At 36.5% G+C, this 22,687-nt stretch overlaps 3 protein-coding genes and 1 long non-coding RNA gene across 8 annotated transcripts in view; 2 read left to right on the forward strand and 2 right to left on the reverse strand.

Moving 5' to 3' along the window:
• The window catches only part of Eip75B (Ecdysone-induced protein 75B), a 113,744-nt gene that overhangs the window by 70,589 nt on the left and 20,468 nt on the right, over nt 1-22,687 (reverse strand). Inside the window, exon 1 of one of the 4 annotated variants that reach the window (NM_001316451.1) lies at nt 3,790-4,491. The exons of the other annotated variants lie outside the window; for them this stretch is intronic. Coding sequence (NP_001303380.1) covers nt 3,790-3,874 — 85 coding nt within the window. The 5' untranslated portion in view covers nt 3,875-4,491. Of the gene's footprint in view, nt 1-3,789; nt 4,492-22,687 lie in introns of those variants that run through there. 4 annotated transcript variants of the gene reach the window in all.
• On the reverse strand, nt 16,182-16,739 carry lncRNA:CR45922 (long non-coding RNA:CR45922). Its single transcript, NR_133262.1, has one exon. It is a non-coding gene; the product is annotated as a long non-coding RNA:CR45922 (long non-coding RNA).
• Nucleotides 18,776-20,197, forward strand: CG32192 (uncharacterized protein). Of its 2 annotated transcripts, none has more exons than NM_168759.3 (5): nt 18,776-19,148; nt 19,222-19,303; nt 19,387-19,584; nt 19,643-19,788; nt 20,005-20,197. In NM_168759.3, exons 1-3 carry the CDS (start codon nt 18,879-18,881, stop codon nt 19,443-19,445), a joined length of 411 nt encoding a protein of 136 aa, NP_730325.1. In that variant the 5' UTR covers nt 18,776-18,878; the 3' UTR covers nt 19,446-19,584; nt 19,643-19,788; nt 20,005-20,197. The 2 variants fall into 2 exon arrangements, with proteins under 2 accessions (NP_730325.1, NP_730326.1); NM_168760.3 differs by having other exon boundaries at nt 19,231-19,303.
• CG42393 (uncharacterized protein) lies at nt 21,192-22,673 on the forward strand. Its single transcript, NM_001144495.2, has 5 exons — nt 21,192-21,569; nt 21,645-21,726; nt 21,790-22,137; nt 22,193-22,329; nt 22,477-22,673. Exons 1-3 carry the CDS (start codon nt 21,303-21,305, stop codon nt 21,846-21,848), a joined length of 408 nt encoding a protein of 135 aa, NP_001137967.1. The 5' UTR covers nt 21,192-21,302; the 3' UTR covers nt 21,849-22,137; nt 22,193-22,329; nt 22,477-22,673.

Raw genomic sequence — 22,687 nt, forward strand, 5'->3', positions numbered from 1 at the left:
ATTCGATTCGATCGAGCGATTGATATTGTTGAGCTGGAACTAGTTTTCGCTTAGTTAATTTGTTACAACTTACATACGCGGCGGGAATGAAGGGATTAGAAGCTTGATTGATCGATCGCAGTTGACTTACCTGAAAGTAGAATAAATATTTGATAAGTAATTGAAAATTATTTGAGTATTTCAAGGACTGTTTGTATATTTCTAAATTATAATTCAAAATCCTCGGTAAAGACATAATTTAAAATGAGTTCTTAAATAACTCTCAAGATATCGCTAGCATCCAAAGTACATTTAATTATGTTAAAACTTTTCCAATTCAATTAATCTTTGATCTTCAATGCAACCGCCTCATAAATCAAGCATTTCCCAACACGCTTAGCCTTCGCCACGGCAAGCTGAAAACATTTAAGCCATCCGCTCACTCTTGGCCAGCAATGAAAACAGTTAAGCAAATTTTCATTCAGGGGCATTTGTACACTGGCACAATGGGAGCACAGCAGCAACGACTGCAGTTCGAACAGGAGCGGATCAAGGTGCAACGGTGGCAGCATCAAAGCTGTGGTGGAGCCCCAACTGGGCGCCAGAACCGGGCCAATTTGAAGGCCGGACATTGGCCCAATGTGACCAATGCATTTACCCTAGAAAACTGCTACCGGAGAGCGAGAATTGAGGTGCTTACATACACTCTCTCTCTCTCTCTCTCTTAGTAGTGTCCACGTTGCGTATGAGTAATGCGAGTTTATATCCCACTCTCTCATAGCTGTCAGCATCAAATGTTCTTCTATCTGCTGCAGCTGACAAGCAAATGTGATTTCTCAGAAAAATATTCACACAATTTAAATTATTTAACAATTTTTCGAGAATCGTAGAATACATAAAAACAACATCAAGTATACGCAGTGTTTACGAACGAACTCATATGAAACCATATTGAATCGTGCCCAAAAAAAAAAAAGTAATTGGACCCGCCTTACGCCCTTGACATACCTACCCCTCCTCACCATCCCTGTGATCCCCCCAGCAAACGCAAATGTTAGCTGAGTGAAAAATAAAGCAAAACAAAAAAAAATTATTAGGTCATTTGGCTGGCATCATATCGCCGCGTACATCGGCTGTAGCGATAATAGAACTAAACACACACGCGCACCACAATCACACATACGCACACACTAACACAAAACATAGTTACAGATAGGGGCAGCAATGAAAAAACAAACCCGAGCTGAGGCAGGTCAATGAACGCCACGGCAGTTCCAAGGCCAAAGCCACAATGCCTAGAACCCCAGACCAAAATAATAGAGAGAGGGAGTGCGATAAGAGAAAAATCGGAGAGAGGCATGGAGGAAATGAGAGAGAGAGAGAGAGAGAGTACTAAGTGAAGCGGAGAGGACAGAATGAAAATGCCTATGGGTTTTCCCCACATTAGTTGATTAGAGTATGTATTAAGAACTAGCAAAAAAATTAATAAACTTAAAACTTAAAAAATAAATGTTTAGAATAGTTTGATGTAGTTTGGAGAGCGGAGCCAGTTTAAAAAATGGGGCGAATAAACTGCGTTGCTATCGCACGTTCTTTTATTATGCCGGCAACTGTCGGCCCGCTTATCTAATCTCCAGTCAAAACTTAGACAAATTGCAAAAAAAATAAATAAAATCTAGTTTTAAAAACGGAAAAGCCTAGAATTTAATAATCAAACAATACCACTGTGAGATATGAGGAAGGTTATTGCCATAGATAGTTTGAGCCGATTAACTTGTAACTGATATTTACTGTGTTTTAAATATAAGAAACCAATTACCAACTACTTTAGTAATATTCTCAAAAATCTTTGCTTTGCTTGCAACATTTTTACAAATATCAGAAGTCATAAGACAATCCCATTTATTAACAAAAAATTGTCACCCAAGCGTTTTGTTCAAACGCAAAAACCTAATATTGTCAGTCATAAATCTCCAACTGGCAACCGACAACCGAAAGGAGCGGAAAAAAAAATATAAATTCAACAGAATAAATGCCACAAAATGTCAACAAATGCCCCAAATACTTGTGGCACGTGCATGTGGCTGTGTAAGAACCGTAGCCATTCACTTGCACCAGTTAGTTGCAAATAAAATAAGCAACATTTAGGAGGTTCAAAACTAAGTGGCAGCCGCAATCTTTGTGCTTTCCATGAGCGCTATCAATTGAAAGCGAAATTCACTTTCATGGCTTTCATGGTTCGCAATCCCCCCCCCACGGCACAATGTGTCCCCACATTTGGCCAAGTTCAACGACCGCACGAGTCCCTGGCCTAGATTTTCCAACATCAACGACAGCAACAGACATTGCTGATATAGCTAGTGTGCTTTTACTTTCGTTCACCATCGGATTCGTTCGGGTTTTTTGCGCTGCTTTCGGCTTGAGTTTGATTGGTGCTCATGGAATAGGCTCCCTCACGTATAGCGTTCATGCTTTGGAATTTGAGATAATAGAAAAAGTTCCAAAATGGCACTAAATAATACGAAAACTTAGGAAAATAATAGAATATTAAAAAAAGATGAAACATTAACGAAACATACAGATGTAGCGTTACGACAACAGGCTGGGTAATACCAAATACCAATCGCAGTTATATACAAAATGTAGCCCACTTTTAAGGGTATAAACGTGAGATTTTAGAGGTATTGCGCAAGAGTTTTGCAAATACAACATAAGCTAAATTAATGAACTAAAAACTTATAGCTGCATTCAATATAAGTTATTATGGTTAACACATATTTCATTCCGTATATAAAATAAATAAAGAAATAAATATATATATATATATATATATTTACAAATTTTTGGATAGAGCATTTTAAACTTTTTTTTTTTCTGTATTATTGAAAACGGAAATTATTTATACAGTCTTGTTTTGTTAAATTTAAACAAAAAATATAAAAATTATAATTTTGCACTTCTTTAAATTGAACTTAAAATTATTTACGTATTGTCCTATAAACACTCTACGATAATCCTAAGCATCTCGCATAAACGCTAATTCGTTCATCAATTCTCTTCTCTCTTCTGCGCATTTTGATGCCAAACATGAATATGTAATTTAATTATGCGGCATTATGATTAATGCATAATTTGAAAATGCATAAAATAATCAGCTCATGATGTGGCCAGCCAATATGCCAATAAAATTCTTATTGCCCAAAACTTGCAGAAATATCCCCTCGGCAAAGATAATAAAATGGCAGCCAGCAAATGCGATTTGCTATCGTCATGACGGACCTGCCTCTTATCCCCCCTCACTCAGATTGTTGTGTTTGCTTTTTGTTTTTGCACAAAATGAAAATTTAGGTTAATGAGTTCAACGACCGCCGAGGAAGCGCCAAAAATACTCGCAGTACATGGAGCCAATAGAAAGATAGACAGAAAGTGAAATCATTTTTTTTTTTTCGAGACTGGGAAATTCGTTGCCGCTTGTGGATGAGAATGAAGTGGGAAGAGATTTTAGACACACAAAATGTCGCTTTTTTATGACATTTTAATTAATTAAACTTAGCTATTATGTTAGGCTTAACTATTATTTCTTATACCAATACGAATGGCTTAAAAGATACAAAGATGTTCTTTGCTTATACATATTAAATCTATAATGACAGATTTGATATTTGATTTTCAAAATGTATGTAAGATTGAAAATCTTTTTTCCAAAAAGTTGGAAAACAAAAAAACCTTTGAAAATCAACTACACTCAATTGCCATATATATCAATATATAGATACAATATCTTTCATTTAGGGTGATTCATTCACTCACCAGCTAAAACTCGTCCAATCAAACGTTCGGTATCGTCTATATGTTTTGCCTGGGCAAAGAGATCCTCCCGACTGCCAACTGTCATTATGTTTGATTACCGTTGGCTCGATGTATTTAATTATTCAGATGTGGTATTACCGAGTCTTTCAAATTAGTTTGATTTAAATATATTTGATTGGAATTGTTTGATTGATCTATAAATTTGCTAGGATTTGTACTAGTTATTTTGTTTCTTGTTAATCTATTTAAGGCTTTTTATGGCACCTTTGTGAGTGTTCAATTCGTTTAGCTAACTATTCTAGTTTTGGCTATCAACTTGTTTTTAACTTTAACTTTAAAAAACTTTGATTAAATTTCCTATGGAATAATTGTGTGCACAGTTTTATCACAAGGTAGCAACCAGAGTAGAGATGATGTAGGATTTTTTACGTGTTTTATTTTTGGCCAAGTCTTTATGCATTTTCATCTAATAAATGCCACCATTTGTTTATGCATTCTCTAATTATTAAACATTTAGAAAGACTTATCACTCTCTCTATTTATGACACTCGGGTAATTCTCAAAAAATATGTTTTTGATTTGTGCTTTGGCCGTTCAAATTCACGTGGAAATGCCGAAAAGTTTGGGAAAGATTTTTGAGCGCCGGGCACAGTCTCAGTGTTCAGAATTCGGTATTCGCGCAGCGAGCGAAGAACGCAGAATAATAAGCAAAACAACAAACGCGGGGCGCCAAAGCCGAAATGCAGAAGCAGAAAATCGCAAGTTTCAGTCAGCTGTTCGCTTTGTTTTTTGCTTTTTTTTTGGGGCCGGCCATGTGGCTACAGTTTGTCGCACTGCTTGCATGGAGCTTTGCACTGCTTGCAATAAGTGATGGGAAAGCTTTGGCGCCTGGTTTTGAATCTCAGTGCCACTAGTTTAAGTACAGGTTTAGTTTAAGTATAGGAAATTAGTACATTTTCTTTTAGAAATTTGCCTTTGTAGTCAAAGTGTTATTTACTAGACCTATGTGCATTGTAAGCGAAATTCGTTTCTATAGAATTTGTTGTATAGAATTTTGTATTTAAAGAATTCAGTTTAAACATTATCAGTAGTTTAATCAAGTAGAAAAGTTAAATCTTTCTTTACATAAGTTTGTGTATATTTCAGTTCCAATAAAATTAAATGACCTAACCCTTTCTGCTGAAACCCATTGGCGGACCAGACAAAAGTGATTGGCTGATGACGAACATTTAACCAAATGTGAAACTATCAGATTGTGGCCGCTAAAACCAACAAGCGATTTGTGGAATGCAGCGGATAAAATCCTCGGCCGAAGTCTGATTACCGCTCCGGTTGGCAACAGAAGCACCAAAAACCTAGTCCTGCCTTACGAAGGCCCAAAAAAAGCAGAAGCAGCAGCAAAAGCAGAGCGGGCCAAAGTTAAATGAACTGTGAAAATGCCAATGACAGAAGAATTATTCAAGGCCGGGCTGACGAACAGCGATACGAGCCAAAAACGAGGCGTGAGAAAGGCTTCGGCGTTGGCCAGTAGCAATAGCAATAACACCAATAACAGCAACAATGGCAACAAAGGCAACTAGGGCTACAGCAGAAACCACTCAAAAAGTTTCCTGAGAGCCGCAGCACAAATGCCTGAAACAAAACTTGCTCCTTCAAAGGGACACCAATTAAAAATAAAACTTTAACTATGCTTTTGCCAGCAAACAAACAAAAAATAAAAGTTTTTATCATTTTCATAGGCCAAATTCTATGTAGAGAATTTCTCTATATAATTATAATTTATTATTACTCAATAAAAAAAATATATATTTAATATAGAGGAAATCCTTGGAATCTGATAAAAGCGTAATGCCTTGGTATGCATTTAATTGTTATTTGAACTATCGTTGATTAAAATTGCTTAACAAGAACGAGCAGCAATAGAATGTAATAAATATATGAGGCACACTAGCAACATAAGCTGCATTTAAGACAAATAGAAGACCAGAGACTCGATGTTTGGGTTAGGTAAGTAAACGTCTGTGGCTTGTGCAACGCGAATGCGACCGAATCCTTGAGCTACATGGGGATTGTCCTAGCCAACAGCTAAGCCACCTCCGTTTTCCGCAATCCCCGTTCTTCCTTGGACTTTTCAGCCAACCAAGAGTGGCATTGGGAACTGTAGCAAAATGTCAGCGAACGCATTTGAACTTTTCATTGCAACCGAAGCAAAACACGTAAGTCGAGGGAGCGGACCGGGGGCCATTATATCCGCCCACTGAGGCCGTGCCTCTGGGTCTGCCCTCAATTTGGATTCGGCTGCCATGTTGCACAATCCCGGCCAGCAGCCGCAGCCAGCGATTCTGTGTCGTTGCACGGGTTCAGGGTCACTTCGCGTTGCACTCAGCGCCCAGCAGCAGAATCTGGGTGTGGGTTGAACCACTTGGGCTGCTGCGCACTGAGAAAAATATTCGAAGGTAACCGGTTCAATCTATCTACAATCTGCTCAAGCTGGCATAAACTCTGCGCTAATGCTTGGTACTACTTTGCATTATTTCATTAGAAAGATCTAAACATATTTTAGTTATCATCAAGGGAAGTACTCACTTTTTAATCAAATGTTCAATTCTAATGACTTTTAAATTTACACCTTAGTTTTAAATTAATGGAAGTTGCGTTAGGAGATTTTTAAACAATCCAATTTAGTAGAATTCTCTTGTGTTTTGGAAACAATTAAAATAAGTATGCCAAAAGTATGCTATAAATATTTTGTAAAATATTCCATACCTATGAAATACAAAGGCCTTAGATTTTTGATTGATTTTTGTTTGATTTTTTTTAAAAACAATCGAAAAATATAAATTGTGAAACCCATTTATTGGTTTTGAAAATGCAGGCATTGCTTAAATTATATAAATTTGTATCTGTGTAGATTGGCTGCCGCTAGTGCTCCATTAAACGTGTTAGGCGCCAAACGGTGTGAAAATAAAAAGCACTTAACCCACCAGCAATTTGCTGCTGATTCGATTAGGCCAACACCGTTGAGAACTGAGAATTGTGAGGAGAAGGGGCTCAACTTAATGGAGAAACGCACTTTTGTTAGAGAATGGAAGGTTGCAAGCCGTGCAATGCAAAGCAGGAAAATTGAAACTTTTAATGAAATATAAAAGTTTATGCTTGCCCAATTAGTTTAGGAGACTTTGAAAAGGCAACATGTAAGTGTTATGATTTCAAGTGATCATATATTATTAGGAGTGCAAAATCATACACTGAATTTATGACAGGACAATTGCCTTCATTCAGAACTTTCCTTGTCCGGACTCAAAAAGTTAACCGCAACCACACATAAGTCGCTTGATCCGCTGACGTAGTTTCCCATGCATTCAACCTCTCACGAAACTCACTTAGTCATGCATATACATTTATAGAGCGCATAACCTTCAGTGTCTATTCAACTCTCGGGGAAATTCGTCCAAGGACATGAACTGTGCTCACCCCCAAAGCAATACGACTTCATGCAAATGGGACAGAAGGCGCCGATAAATGGTGACCCACCGTTTTATCACCTAAAATCCCCTTGCCCAGCCCTCGGCACCCACTAAACGATGACAAAGACAAAAAACGAAGGAAAGACAATTTTAAAATTTTAATTAAAACCGAAAATACCTGCAATGCAATTCAAATGGCTTTACAAATGGTCAGCCGACGGTGCTTTCAAAATGTGTGTAAGGATTTTGTGCTGCTTCGCTTGTGTGTGTGTGTGTGTGTCATGTCATTGTCCTGGATAAAGTGCAACGACTTTGGCCCTTCAAAACGTCACAAAAGTGCGTGAAAAGCTCAGAAAAGCTTTGAGGTGACTAAAAAGCTAACCGTTCTTCTTTGCTTATCAGGATTTGTGATATATTGCAATAAATTCAATAATGTACTATATAAGCTATGATAGTGTTTATTAAATAAATAATAAGAACAGAAAAATACATTTTTAAATATAATACCATATATATAATAACATAACATATACCATTTGCAAATTAATTTTTTTATAGATTTAACAATCTTTAAAATAGAATTTTTAACTCAAATTCCTACCAATGTAATTCTGTAAATACTTTAAACAATGCATCCACATCGTAAAAATAACTGTGATTTAAGCTAATATATGGGCTGCTATTCATTGTAATAACTGTGATAGGAAACGCATAAATATAGTTTCGATTCTCCAAGCAGCAGACAACAAAAGCGGGCGACAAAAGTTGTTCACACTCGTAAAAACACAAAGAGAGAAAGAGCAAAGAATATGAGCTAAGGGGGTGGATGTGGGCGAGAGTGTGAGAGAGAGTGCGTGAGTGTACGGCACTCTCAGATACAAACGCTCACACAGATACACACAGGCACACATACATGTGTACCACCGCGCACTGGGACAGCACTTGGCCCAGATTATTTTGAAGGTCGCGTATTATCGACGGTCGTTCACCTATTTACTCGGCAAACAACAAAAGCAACACACACAACAGCGACGCTGACGTCGACGTCGACTGCGGGTGGGCTTTTCGGCTGTTTTTCTCTGCGTCTGTTTCTTTCATATTTATGTATACACTATGTTTGTAAATTGATAAATATTCTGGTATATACAGTGAATGACTAGAAAAAATTTTGATATGATTTCTTGTTAAATCAATTCAAAATCGAATAATAAATTGATTAATAATAAAATCGAATCGAAGACAGATGCGTATCAATTACGTTTTAAGAAATTATATTAAGCCAATGAATCTAAGCGTGATATTCAGTTTAAATTAAAAAAGATTTTAAACTTTAACTTTATTAATAATGTGCTTAAAATATATCCCTTAGAGATCTTTGAACTTTTGCATTTATTTGAAATTCAGGTTGCTATGTAAATTCTTTTACAAAGTAATACTATATTTGATGAATGGCGTGTTTTTTATTTTCTGGTTCTAGAGCATCTACTGTAAAAATTTTGGTTTGCTTTATGTATATCGGTGTGTGCACATTTTTAACGCCAGTGTTCTCATATTATGTGTATATTTAATCAGCAGTTTCCACGAGTGTGGTTGCTTTTGTTGTTGGCGCAGCGCGTGCGACATTTGTTGCCGTGTTTATTGGGAAAGCTCTACAAAAAGGAAGCGGGAAAATTATGCGGAAAAGCTTTGCGAGGAAGTATTGAGGCAGTCCACAAACATTTGCACACATACGAATATGATATTCCTTATTTTCGTGTGTATTTTTCGGCAGTTAATGCGCATTAGGTGAGCCAGCGAAAAATAAACAAGTTCCTTACAAATACCAATACACTTAAGAAGTTAATAAACACAGAGGGTTCATCCGAAAAAAGGGCGTCATATTGTTGGTTTTCAATAAGCTAAAACATATGTGACACCTTAAAATTTAAGTGTAATGTGGTCGTTGGGTGGAAAGTTGTAGGTGACTAAAGAGTGGGGGAGCTTATGTATCTTCCATTTGCAAAGTAGGCCGACAAAAGCTTGTACACAGCTAGGTCATTAGGTCACAACTGTGCGAGCGAGATGGGATGTTTACAGAAACTGGAAAGTTGAGAGCGGCATTAAATTTAATCAGGAAATATCGCACACAAGGATACCAGCATACCAAGATCTAATATCAATCAAATCTGTGAACTAAACAAATCAATAAAAAAGTCAAGGGACTTCTATCTTACAACGAATAGTGCGTTGAACTAATATATATAATATATATATATATATAATATATATTATACAATTAATTAATTTTAGTATGGATTTACAAAAAGAATTTGATGGGAATATAAATGTAATTCAAACCGTCTATTTGCATTTAGAACGACTATTGAAAAATTTGACAAAAATTGGCGAAAGAATTGATATGCAAATATATGTATATCAACTTAAAATATACACATTTTGAATAATATACATGGCCTCTTAAACGTGGACAGAAGTTCCAAGAAACATTGTCTTAGGCATAGCATGGAACCAACTTTTCCATCAGAGCCAAAATACTAAGAGTCCTACAAATATTTCCTAACAGGAGCAAAATGCTTTCATTTGAGAGAGGAGGAGAGGAATGTAATACAAGTGAGAGAAAAAAGGTCTTGGTGGGCCAAAGGGGCGTATGGGTTATTTTTAGCACACGCCAAGAGAAAAGGCCTAGCCCAATAGGCTTAAACTTGAGGCTGTGAGTGGGAGGTATTTTTTGTAGTGGGTGGTTTGGGTGGACGGCTCACGGAAACAAAGCGGCTTATGCAGGGAGTTTCGACTTCGCTTGAGGGGATTTGACACATTGACCATGAATTTGCTCTCAGCAGCAGTAGAAGTGGAATGAAATGGAGAATTATATGAAGACAATGCACGTCGGTATAATATGAAAATTATACCATTCATATAAAGTAAAGCCACATTTAAATAATTATATGGATATTATTATTAACAGTGTAAATGTATTACAGTATTACTTTGCCAGTGGACCAACAGAAAATGTGTGTATCCTGTCGCTCGAAAATGTTTTCCGCATAAAATCATTTATCATAATTTTAAAGTAAGCAAACAGCTCAAAGTCTTGTCAATGCAAACAACAAATTCAATTAAGTCAAGAAAAGTGAGCTCCAATAATGAAAGAGAAAACCATTTGGAGCAGAAAGAGAGAGCGCACAGCGAGCAATTTTCACGAATTGCTCCATTAATAACACTAGAATTAACCGAAAGGTTACTAAAAGTCAAGGCCACCAACGAAATTCGACACATGCCCGACCGGAGAGCTACAAAAGCAAAAGGAAAGCTCAGAAAGCCAGGAAAGAGAAAGAGATTTGGTGGTGCAAGAGCGACAGGGATGGCCAGCTGCCACATTGACAAAGTGCTAATGCGTGTGAGAGTTATGTGGCAAATTTATAGGCCCCCTTCTATGGCGGTGGTAGCAATCAACTCGGCTAACAGCCCACCACGCCTGCCAACACCCAAAACCGAACCTAATGGCTGTAAGGAAACATTCGGAGCCATAAGTAAACGGAAAAACCCGAGGAAAAACGAGAAATATTTCAATTTTTGTTTCGGCCTGGTAAACGGTTAATTAAATGTGTTGCCATCCGCAAAAACGTAAAAAAAGTTTAGGAGCCAAGCCGAATATAAACAACAACTAATGGTGTAACTTGCTCAAGGTTAAGGTCGCTTTTGGTATTTAACGATTGTGGCTGGGAATTCATTTGAATGAGGCGCTATTTGTTTGGGATTATGTTGGATTAACAACAAAGCAAATGAGGTTAACATTCCATCCTGAATTCTAAAAGATGCCAAGGAAAAAAGCGAGAAAAAGGAAGCATTAACAAAAACATCGTGCTATGAATATTTCATAAGTAACAATTTTCTCGAATCTTTTAGATAATTGGGTAAAACAAGTAATGTATGTTCAAGCTATATATTGGGTCAATAAGTATTTTATTTGTTTTAAACCAAATCGATATAGCAAGTATTTTTCACATCTGGATGCCTGCTGCCATCTATTGCCAGATGGTGGAACCGCAACAACTGCGAAAAATGCAACGAGGAAAAGCTTTGTCATACAATTTTCCAGTTGCATTAGACAAAAGTTTTTACACAGAAAATCGTAAAAGTCCGAAACTGCACCTGAAGCTTTGCTGATGCGCTTGGGTTGCATTCGCAGCTAAAGTTCGCGCACGAAAGCTCTGTGGAATACGTAGTTGCAACTATTAAAATTAAATATTGCAAACTAAAGGCAACCCTGCAATTAGTGAGAGATGACAGTCAAAGAGATTTAGACGGAGAGGAGAGAGCTTTCTGCACTTCTCTGCAGGTGAAGAGCCACAAGTTGCCGCCAGGAAGTGCAACAGATGCGGCAACATTGAACAAACAGCTGTTTTAGTGGGAAAAGAAAGGATAGAGACCAATAATAGAGGATTTATTTTAAAATCGATATTTTAAAATTATGCTATTGCGAAACGTAAAATCAAATTGAAATACTAAAGATTTAAGGAAATGGTATGATAATGTTTATATTCGAATAATATTAATATAGAGAATATGGTTTCAGTGTCAGATTGCCCTTGTATGTTCTACACGTGCAGTGCAGCCCCATCCTTTACCAAGGATCCGACATTGGGCTGCCCTTGATCGCAAGTAACCTTCAGTGCAGGCGAGAGCTTTTGCCCTCGGAATGCAAACTGAAAAGTGTGGAAAAGTAAAATTGCCAAGGTGCTGCCAGGACATGGGCAGTAGGTCCTTGCCCAGGCGTAATTGGCTGGGGGCCCGACGGCAAAGGTAAGACCTAGCTTAATTGCCAGTTAATTGACTTTGAGTGGCATTAACCGACATCCGAGAAGGACTTACATTTAATTGGACTTGACATCATAAGGCGTTTTGGTACATACCTGCAAGAAAAGGAGAGAGAATACAAGATTAATGGTAAATATTAAATGTGGGTCAGTTTATGGGGCGTCAGTGGGTTGTCTTCGTTTCGGTCCTCTAAGATTTGCAGACATCGCGTCGAGAGTTCCCCAACTTTTATCCGCTTGTTTTGCACATTTTTCCTCATTTCTGCGCCCGGTTTTTGTGTTTTTATTGCGCAAAGCGCACATGCCAACGACCTTGACCATCACAATTTATTTTCATTTTACTTTTTGCCTCCCTCTCTCTCGCCGGCGTGTGTGTGTGTGTGTGTGTGAGTGAGAGTGTGGAGCAAGTGACACACATTACGTAGGTCCCCATTTAGTCGCTTACACAAGACCTCAGGCAAGGCCAGCCTCCCTCCTCCCACTAGTTCCCATCCAATAGTTCCCTATCTTTCGCTCTCCCATCGCATTTTAGTGGCTGTTTTGTTATTATTATAATTTCTGATTATGCCTCTAAGTCACGATAAAATGCTATTTTAGATCGGGTAAGTAATTAACAAAAATTAACTTTAAAAAACGCATTGGGCTGCGTTCACTGTTGAAATTAAGATAACTTTTTGATACCAGAGAAAAAAACATCACGTTGCACTTCCCCATTAGAAAGCAATTCTCATGCTAAATCTGCTGTCAATAAATTATTTATATTTAATTCGCACTTGATTCTATTTAGATTTTGCTTCCCCTAAGCGTGCACCTGTAATCCCACCTGCCCACCTGCCCACCTGCGCCAAAGTCTCTCAATTATATTAGAATACATAGTGCGGAAACTGGCGGTCACCTAACCGACATCGAATCGTTCGATATGCCCCGTGCCCAGACACAAAAATATTTATTTTCAATGTCACAGAGCAGACGAGTGAGGAAGTCTATGTATATGTACATATGAAATAGAGTAATGTGGGTGAGGTCAATACAAACCTATGAGCTACGTCAGAGCACAATTGATGATTGAGTGAGTGAGTGAGTTTGCGGTGGCAACTCTGGCAGCACAGTGGGCAACATGCCAAGGAAATTACTCAAGGCACGGAAGTGAGCCAAGGCTTCTCATCGAATATTTCCCCCAAGCCAAATTTCGCCAGAATGAATACGACGATAGAAGGAGAAATTATGAAACAGCCAAATATAGATTCAAACAAACTGAGACGGATTGAATGTCAAAAGCCGGTGAAAATTGGGCTCGTATACTAGAGGAAATCCACAGGATGCACGGAGGAAAAATCAATGTTTATTACTTCAAGTGGTTGTAATTGAAGCAAAATGGCAATTATAAGTTGACATTGACATTGCTTATCACACAAAAAACACGCACCCAATGAACGAAAGGAGACTAGTGGAATGCAAGGAGTGAAAGCCTGTCGCCTTTGTCCTTATCCTTGTCCTTGTGCGTTCATTATACAATCCGAAGAGCACGCGCCCAGACCGTTGTTGCTGTTTTTGTAGCTGTCAACGCATGCACATTTCATTGCCATCTTGCAGTCTACACACACACACACAAGTAATTGAACCCCCACCACACACACGCATACAAACGCACATACACATACACAACCCACAACACGGCCTTGACCACGAACAAGGACTTGTCAATTTCAGCAGTCGCAAAAACAATATACACGGAAATATAGGAAGACCAAACGTTTTCACCACATCAAATATAACTTTTTTAACAACATTTAACGACACCTAACAAATAAACTATTAGCCAGATTTAACGCTAGTTATGTTATATTATAAATATAAAATCTTTTTGTTTTGTAATTAAAAATTATATGGGAATACTTTTCCAGGAAGTTATTAATCTATTTAAAAAAAACAAACAAAAAAATACTTTTTACTGAGAGGCGAAAAGGACGAGAGTGAGAGCCGTAATTTAGTTTTGTGTTTACTTCCCCGAAAATGAGTTAAGCAAAATTGCATAGGAAAAACAAAATTTTTGGTGTCAGTTTACACAGTTTAGTGAAATTTGATTATAAGTTAAGAGAGGAAAATTCTTCAACTAATCTATTATGTATCAATTAGGCTCGTTTAGAGAACTTTTTAGATAAACCAAAGTTACCAATAATAAAGGTTTGTATTGGCAAATCAATTGTATATATGAATATAATACTATTTCTTATTAAAATCCAGCCAAACAAAGAACACATTTGTATAGCTTTTCCATTAAAACTGAAGAAGTATTCCATAATTCATCAGAAATAGAGTTGAAATCAATTCAGTACAATTTACTTCCATTTTGCGTATGGCTCGATTTCTCATCTGGTTCATTGACACCTTGTTGGTTTCGGATTGAACCGATCCGATGTTGTTTATAAGAAATATCCCATTCAAGTTTTGCGTGACACACTAACCCATATATGTGGGGAAAGTCTAGGGAACTGTAATATTTATGATCTTGTGGCAGGGGGAGAAATGTCAAGTGCTTTGGCCCTGACCTGACCTCCGCCACAACGTTGGTTTGCCCACGCTATAACCCCTATAGCCCAGCCCCTAACTATTTAGAATCGAGAACCCGGCAAAGCAACGCAACAATGTATAGTAGAAAGCCATCAAAAATGCCAGCCCCCATTCACCTGGGCGATGCGGTGGGATGGGCATGTTTTAAGTTCCCTTTCTACCGGTAAGCCCACTATTCGTCCTCTCTTTCTGCGCTGCACTTGCTCTCTCTTTCGCTCTCGGAAGTAGTTCGGAAAATTTCATTGCCATCACGTTCAATGTCAGGTTCATGCGCATCGCCTCCAAATGCAAGGCAAAGGTTATGCAGCAGCATTTGCAGTCCAACGAAGGGCGCACGGGGGGTGTCATTTGGGTGGGCACAGGGTGTGAAAATGGGGGGTGGTAATGGCCACTGGGGGGTGGTGCCTTCGTTCGGCTGTTCTAAGGTCACTGTCAAGTGGCAATGGCATGTCCAAGGATGAGCCATTTAATCAGCGACGTGTGCGGGTACTTTCGGTATTTGTTTGGGTTAATAAGGTTCTAGCTGCCCGGATATCAGCGGATTTCGAGAGGGGTTTTCATCGAAATACAATCGATTTAAACTGCTGACTGTTTTAAATAGTTTATAGTTTAATTGTTCAAAATGCCAATAACTCTTACTAACTCGCTTTGCTAACAAAATTGAATGCAACGCTGTAACAGAATTGACAATAAGGTTACGATAAAAATGGTTTCCTTTGTTTTCTTAAGCATGTTTGATTGATTAGACACACAGATAATTTGGTTTCGTATTCAAAATTAATACAAATTAATAGATTCAAAAGAATAAAGGAACTTAATTCAATAAATCACATAAATCATATGTTGTTCTTAACCCAGTTAGAACCTATAGAGTGTGCATCATATCGATAATGTCAGTGCTAAGAGCTAGCCAAAGAACCGAAGAACGACAACAAATCGTGTTATTGACCTAAGTCAAGGGCACTGCACTTGGGCTATATCTCTCAGGTCGGAGCGGGATGGCAATAGCATATTGAAGGGAATGCAGATTGCAGATTCGAGTACAGCCGCGATTCGAATCGCAGCTAGTTGTTGGAAGTTTTGGGGCAACAGAAGCGATCGAAGGGGCTAAGCAGCAGAATCTGAGAACGTTTTTAGGCGCGCGTATAAACAAAAAGCAGATCACAGGAGGGAAAATGTATAAATAGCGCCCCCAAGTCCCAAGCGTGACGCTATATATCCCTCCCTTTCCCTTTCCCATTCCCTTCGGGCCATCCCTCTCCTTTGGTATTTTATTTTTAAATTTTTGCAGTCGGTGATGTTGTTGTTTTTGTTTTTGTTTGGGTGAAGTCATGTCGTTGACAATATCAAGGCCAGCCCACCTACCAAACCTAAGTTCCTTTGCACAGTAAGAAAAAGGATTTTTTATAATTATCCATAAAACGAAAGTCACGAAAAAAATATGAAAAGAGCTATCCTTTACATCCTATAATGCTAAATGCTAAAGGTGAATATAGGTTATTAGTACGACTATAAATATATCCCTGTTTAGATCTTTCACACCAAGTTGTACACAATGTTTAATATTTAATTAGAATAATTTTAGATTCGCAATATGTTAAGGTTCTCTGTGCACTTCCTCTTTCCCTTTCCTCACTCATGTGCTGATTCTTTCTACACTCGGTATACCTTTCTCTTTCCCTCTGGCTTGCGTTCTTCGCGATCCACAAGAAGCCAACGACATTTGCTTGTAGGTCAATGGCACTTGCCTGAGAAACTTCTTCATGAGCTTCGTCTGCAACCAGTTTTTTATACTTTGCCGATCCTGCTAATAACCAGACGAGTCCCTCGCTGTTCCCCTCTCTTTTTTTTCTGTTGCCGTCCTTCTCTGTCTGCCCTACATTGGACCTTTGGTTTGGTCTGCTTGATTTAATGCTGGTAATGTTGCCCCTTCGCCATCTCGATTTTGATCTTTCCAGGCTCATTTCTTCTTCGTTCGGACTATTCTGCATGCCTTTGTTGTTACCAAAGTTCAAGGTCTTCGATTTATCGTTTCTGGCTCAGTTCTTGTTCTCGAGATACCTATTCTTTAAACAGTGGGGATATGCGTTATTCAATAAAGTTTTCTAAATAAATACTGATCCTTGATGGGTTGTTATAAAAACAAACCTTCATATAATATGGAATTCTAAATTTAAAAAAATTAAAAATTCCTTATTCACTTTTCGCTTGCTGGGATTTCGTTCCTTTGTCAGCCGATTTTCTCTCTCTCTCTTTCACTAGTCTAGCTATCTCCCTCGTTCCCTTCCTGTTGTTCTGCTTTACTGGTCAGCTTAATTATTTAACTTGATTCGAGTTTTTTATGTATGCAATACTCTGCTGTCTGCGCCTTTTTTCGCCCCTTTTTCTGCACTTTTGTTTTTTTTCTTTTTTTGGTCACTCTGCGATTTTTTTACTTTTGTGGTGCATTTAAATTGACTTTGAGCTTCACTTATTTCATGTAATTAAGACGTTTCCGGTTCATGACCTAAATGTGCAATTCAGGGCAACTGCTTGCTCGCCCCAGGGATTTGGAGGTTTTAATGGGCTGGATATGAAAATATTTGCATAAATATTGGAGATGGCTAGTCATTGTGTCTGAAAATGCCCAGAGGGGAACCAAAAGTTTACCGAAAAGATGTACAACAGTTACTTATTTTAATATTACTAATATATACTAAAAATCTTTTAAGTGTAATCAATCTTTCAAATAATGTTTTTGATTACCGAAAAAAGAGTTTTTTTTTCATCAGAAAGTGTTTTTTTTTTTGAGATATGATAATGATTCACGCTAATAGTGCTTTCTGGGAAACCCAAACAAAATTGACCTCAAACTATATGCTACCTTGAAAGACTGCTCAGATTAACGTCAGAGAAACTGTCTTCTAACCACGCAAAGATGATTCAGATCAAATTCTGTTATAGGAAATTGAAAGCTTTCCACCAACTGGCCGCCAACTGACTCAGACTCTGAAAAATTCACAACGAAAGGGGCACGTGACAATGTAATAATATGGAGAGGCCATTAGTTGAACGGTAAAAGTGAAACCATTATTAACAAGGTTAGGCAGCTTGTAAAAATACCTGATATAGAACTATTCAAAGCTCAACTCGACTGTATGTCTCAACTCTATGACATTCAAGAGGTATGGGGCTTAATAAAAAAAAAACTCAATCAAATTCACTAAGACTATTATCTCAGAGTAGATAAAAAGTTTAGGGATATATTTTTGAATAAAGTTCTCTCAAAAATATATTGATGATTTTCTCATGTGTCTATTCGGCGCAAAAATACAAACATCGAGCTGGGCGAAGTTCTATTCTATATGGTGTATACTAATAGGTACCTTGGGAATTGGATACTCGATTTATTTTATAATCGATATAGACAAATATATCCAAATTGTATTGCACTTAACTAACTACATTTATTCTTCAAAAAGTTTAAAGTATAAGAGAGTATTAGTCTATGCATGGCTTGATGTTTCCTTTATTATGCTTTTTTCCATAATGTATATTTTGGCTGGGATACTTATGCTGCTGGGTATAAGAACGGTAAAATAAGTTTAAAAACTTTTATAAACCTTTAACTTGACTTTAATGTAGAACTCGAAGACAGTGTTCAAATTTGGAAAAGTGTTAAGCTACTTCTTTGCCCTTTACACCTGGATGTTTGTGGTAACAACAGGTAAGTTCGTTTATCCTATGAAGCAATTTGAATAAATACATTAATATAGTCAGTTTTTCTGTATACAGTTGTACATTGCTTTTGTGCAATAAAATTATGCCGATTTATAAGACAAACCTGGCCCTAAAATAATTGGATTTTTAGATTGTATAAAGAAAAAATGCATCCACACTCGGCCACAAAACTATCTGAATCTAAAAAGATGCTTTCGGAAATCATTTAAATAAATTTTAACAACGCTTGAAATATTTGAAATAAATGAAAAACAATGGAATGCATTGTATATTAGCGACAATAATTATTTGATTTAATTAATTTATTTGTACAATGCCTACGAATAAATATGAATGTAATGCCTACGAATTTGTCACATCACAGTTGTCTACGAAATTTTGTTCAATACATTTTATTATTCTAACAGTACTTCAACAAATCGGTCGTTCAAAATTCGTGTTCACAAAAACATAAATTTTCAGTTTTTTTTTCTTCCCTCAAAAAATTTTAAGAAATATTTAAACCAGCTTCACGATGTGTTGTAAGTCGTGCGAAGAACAACCAGCATCATGCTGCTCGACTTTCTATGCATTTTTCTGCATGGGAGCAGGATTCTTTATGTTTAGCTTCTCGCTGCACAATGTAATTATATCAGAAGAGTCTATTACCATTATGGATTGGTTTCTGCACATACATGGCACTGATTTGACGGAAAAACAGCTTTTGATATTGTACGCTTCGGATTTAATTTTTGCCTTTACGTATGTCCTCGCAGGAGTTTTGCTAGCTTGGGGAATCAAAAGCGTAAGCAACCGTTCAGCCAATTCATATTAGAACTATTTAGTAATCACCATTGTTTTTTCTTTTTTTTTTTAAGAAAACAAAGGGATTTATTAAAGCTGGAAAGATCTTAAGCTATTTCTTTCCCATATATAATATTGTTTATGTATTTCCATTAGGTAAGTGTATAACATATTTTTACATTTGACCTTTATACTAATACACACTCATATAATTTTCTTTTCTTGTTTTTTTTTTATAGTTATACATATTGGCTGTGTGATAAAATTATGCAGATATCTAAAGGAAAACTTTGATTAGAGCAGAGTTGGATATTCTCAAACCTAATAAATTCGACGATAACAAAATTGACTGTCACAAGGATGCAACAAAGGATACATTTGTATATATATATACATAATTGTGGACTCATTTCAGCTTTTACAATAGTTAACATAATGTAAGTGCTTAATTATATAAGTGTATAACATTTATAAATTTATTCTCCCCTGATTTAGTTATACGTGGAAAAAATGCACAGCAAGAAAATTATTCGGTAATTCGCAGTGCCGACCGATGATCAAAATTGACTTTGCTTTTGAGTGTTGTAATAGATACATATATCCTATTACCATCTAATACTGTAATCATTTGTCTACGGCATGTAAGTGTTAAATACTTATACCCGTTACAAGGCTAATTATTTGTGCTGCGATTACGACGCTGCAAAGTATAAATATTCTTGATCAGAAATACTTTCAATCAATTCAAACAAGTAATAAAATATAAAAATGCCAGTAACGAGAATAAGAAATAGTCGATTCAATCGACTATAGTTCTTTTTCCATGTTCTAATTTCTGTTTTGTTTTCTCTACTCAGTTTTACTTTGTAAAAATATTCAGCAGTATAAGGAAATCGTGAAAATTCAAAGTGGCTACGAATCGGATAGACTGAAATTTGCAATGCAATTCAAAATTTGTATTATAGCAGCAAACCAATTTCATTCCGAGGAAAATTTTTTGTGAAACTATATACCAAAATAAGTGAAAACTGTATTAAAATAAATATTTTCAAAGAACTCTTCGCATTACCACGATTTCAAGCTCGTGTCTTGACGTCATTCATTCTTTTATATAATTGTACACTAATTTCATTAAGAAGCTTTGCAGCACTGTAAAGGAGAGAATTGTGACCATATGAAAGTATATATGCACTAAAGTATCCTCAAAGCAGTGTTCTGTGTAATGCAAGTCTGAGCATTATTTTACATGGCTACCTCGGGAATAATCGAAAAATAAATGGAAAAATGGAAATTTTTTAATTATTTTTTTTAATTATGTATATCGGTATACACTTATTCAGGATAATGTATAATTTAGCTTTAAATTTAATAAAAAGCGAGCAACAGATATAGGAAGTGTTTTTTAGGTCATTTGTTTTTTCGGCGTTACATACATATGCTGAACTGAATCACTTAAAGATGGGCTTATTTGAAGGGAATGTATTTTCAGCAAGTTTTAAAAGGTGTATGTAGGTAGTACCTACTAGGTACGCTTAGAAAAAGACCGACAAAATTGTTTATCCACGTGCCCAGTGATGTTGATCTACATTTTATGGACCTTTAAAGATGCGGTTCGCTAAATGAAAATCTGCTGTGATGGTGTGGTTCGAGTGAGTAAAAAAGGAATCAAAAGGTATTGCTTAAAATTAGAGGTGATTTGTTAAAGGGATGAGTGTGCACTTAGATCCTGTGATTCATTCTTTTATAAAATGAAGGCATCTCTCATCGTGAACAGCACAAAATAATTAGTTGGTGTAAATTTAAAGAAATATTCATTTAGTCAGCTTTACAAGCCTTCGTTGATAAGAATACTGCACTTTCTTAATGACATAGCTATATGTTAAGTGCGAAATTTCTTTTTATCTACACAAATTGATCTAAAGATTTTAACTTTTAAATAGGATATTAAAGTCTTTTACTTTTTGGTGATCTACTGTGTTAAACAAAGTAGGCTGCCGAAAGTTTCCAAAAATTCGCACGTCGCAGTCGTCTACGAATATTATTTCATTACAGTTTTTGTACTAACACAAGTCAGTCGCTCAAAATTTTGTTTCCTTACAAAAAATTCACCGTGTTATTGCTCTAATAATTATAAAATATTTTGAAAAATTTAACAATGTGTAAATCGTGTGAGGAACAACCAGTTCGGTGCTGCTCAATTTTCTATGCCGCTTTCTGCATTTCATGCGGTCTCTTCATGCTCATTTTTTCGATTCACAATGTAATACTTTTGAAAAGCTCTATTACAGTCGTGGATTTTTATTTGCATATGCATGGTGCTGACATGTCTCCCTCAACTTTCCGCATCCTTTACTCGATGGATGTGATTTTTGCCCTTTCGTACGTCATTGCTGGAACTTTACTAGCTGTTGGAATCCACCTGGTAAGCAAAGCTCCTGATAATTCGCATTTGGCCATCTAATAAGCTTAATAACTTGTTTTTCTTTTTTTATATCAGAACTCAAAGGGGGTCTTCTTCGCTGGCAAGATCATAAGCTATTTCTTTCCAATATATAACATCCTTTATGTATTTCCTTTAAGTAAGTATTAAATTTATATGCACTAGCTGCAACTGCATTATTTACATATATTTCTCGATTTAGTTGTGCACATTGCCGCCACAGTGAAATTATGCAGATATCTTAAAGAGAACTTTAATTAAATTAATTGGATCTAAGCAAGAGCAGTGGACTGGAAGGGATTAAAATTGACAGCAGGATTATTGAAATATATTATAAAATTTTGGAAAAGATTTAAGCTATTGCTTGCCGTACAGTTACACTATTTGTTTAAATATTCCTTGTACTGCTACTCGATTTTGTGGTGAAATTATTCAGTAAGAAAGAACTTTAATAACGGGGCAGATTCGACATTCACTGTGCACAAAACAAGGCTAATACTTCTTTTATACCATTTTGAAAGAGTCCGCACAAAAATTAAGAACACAGCATGTAAGTCATTTAAGGAAGATTTTATATTTTTAAATAATTTGTATTTTTTAATTAGATATACGCGGTAAAATTATGCTGCATGGAAAAGGAATACGTGTCGTGATCTACATTGAGTGCTCTATAAATCTTAATAAATATTTTTATTGGTCTTAGAAAAGAAATATCATATTGTCTGCAATATGTTTACATCATGTAAGTGCAAAATATTTTTTTGTCACTATTCATACCCGTTACTGAACAAAATTAACTGAAAAGAGTAACGGGTATCTGATAGTCGATTCATTGGAATACTACTGTACTTCGTGTTCTAATTTCTATTTTCTTAATTTCCCGATTCAGTTGTACTTTGTAAAACCTAGTCAGCAGTATATGGAAAACGTGGAAATTCGAAGTGACTACGAAACGAATGGACTAAAATTTGCAATGCAATTCGAAATTTATCAGCAAACAAATTTAAAACACTTGTCCCGTATCAAGTGAAATATAAATTATCCTAATATAAATAAAAGGGTTTCCTAGCCGTGTTATGAAACGAGAATGCACTTCACAT

Source organism: Drosophila melanogaster, chromosome 3L, assembly GCF_000001215.4.
Source record: "Drosophila melanogaster chromosome 3L".
NCBI classification, from domain to species: Eukaryota; Metazoa; Arthropoda; class Insecta; order Diptera; family Drosophilidae; genus Drosophila; species Drosophila melanogaster.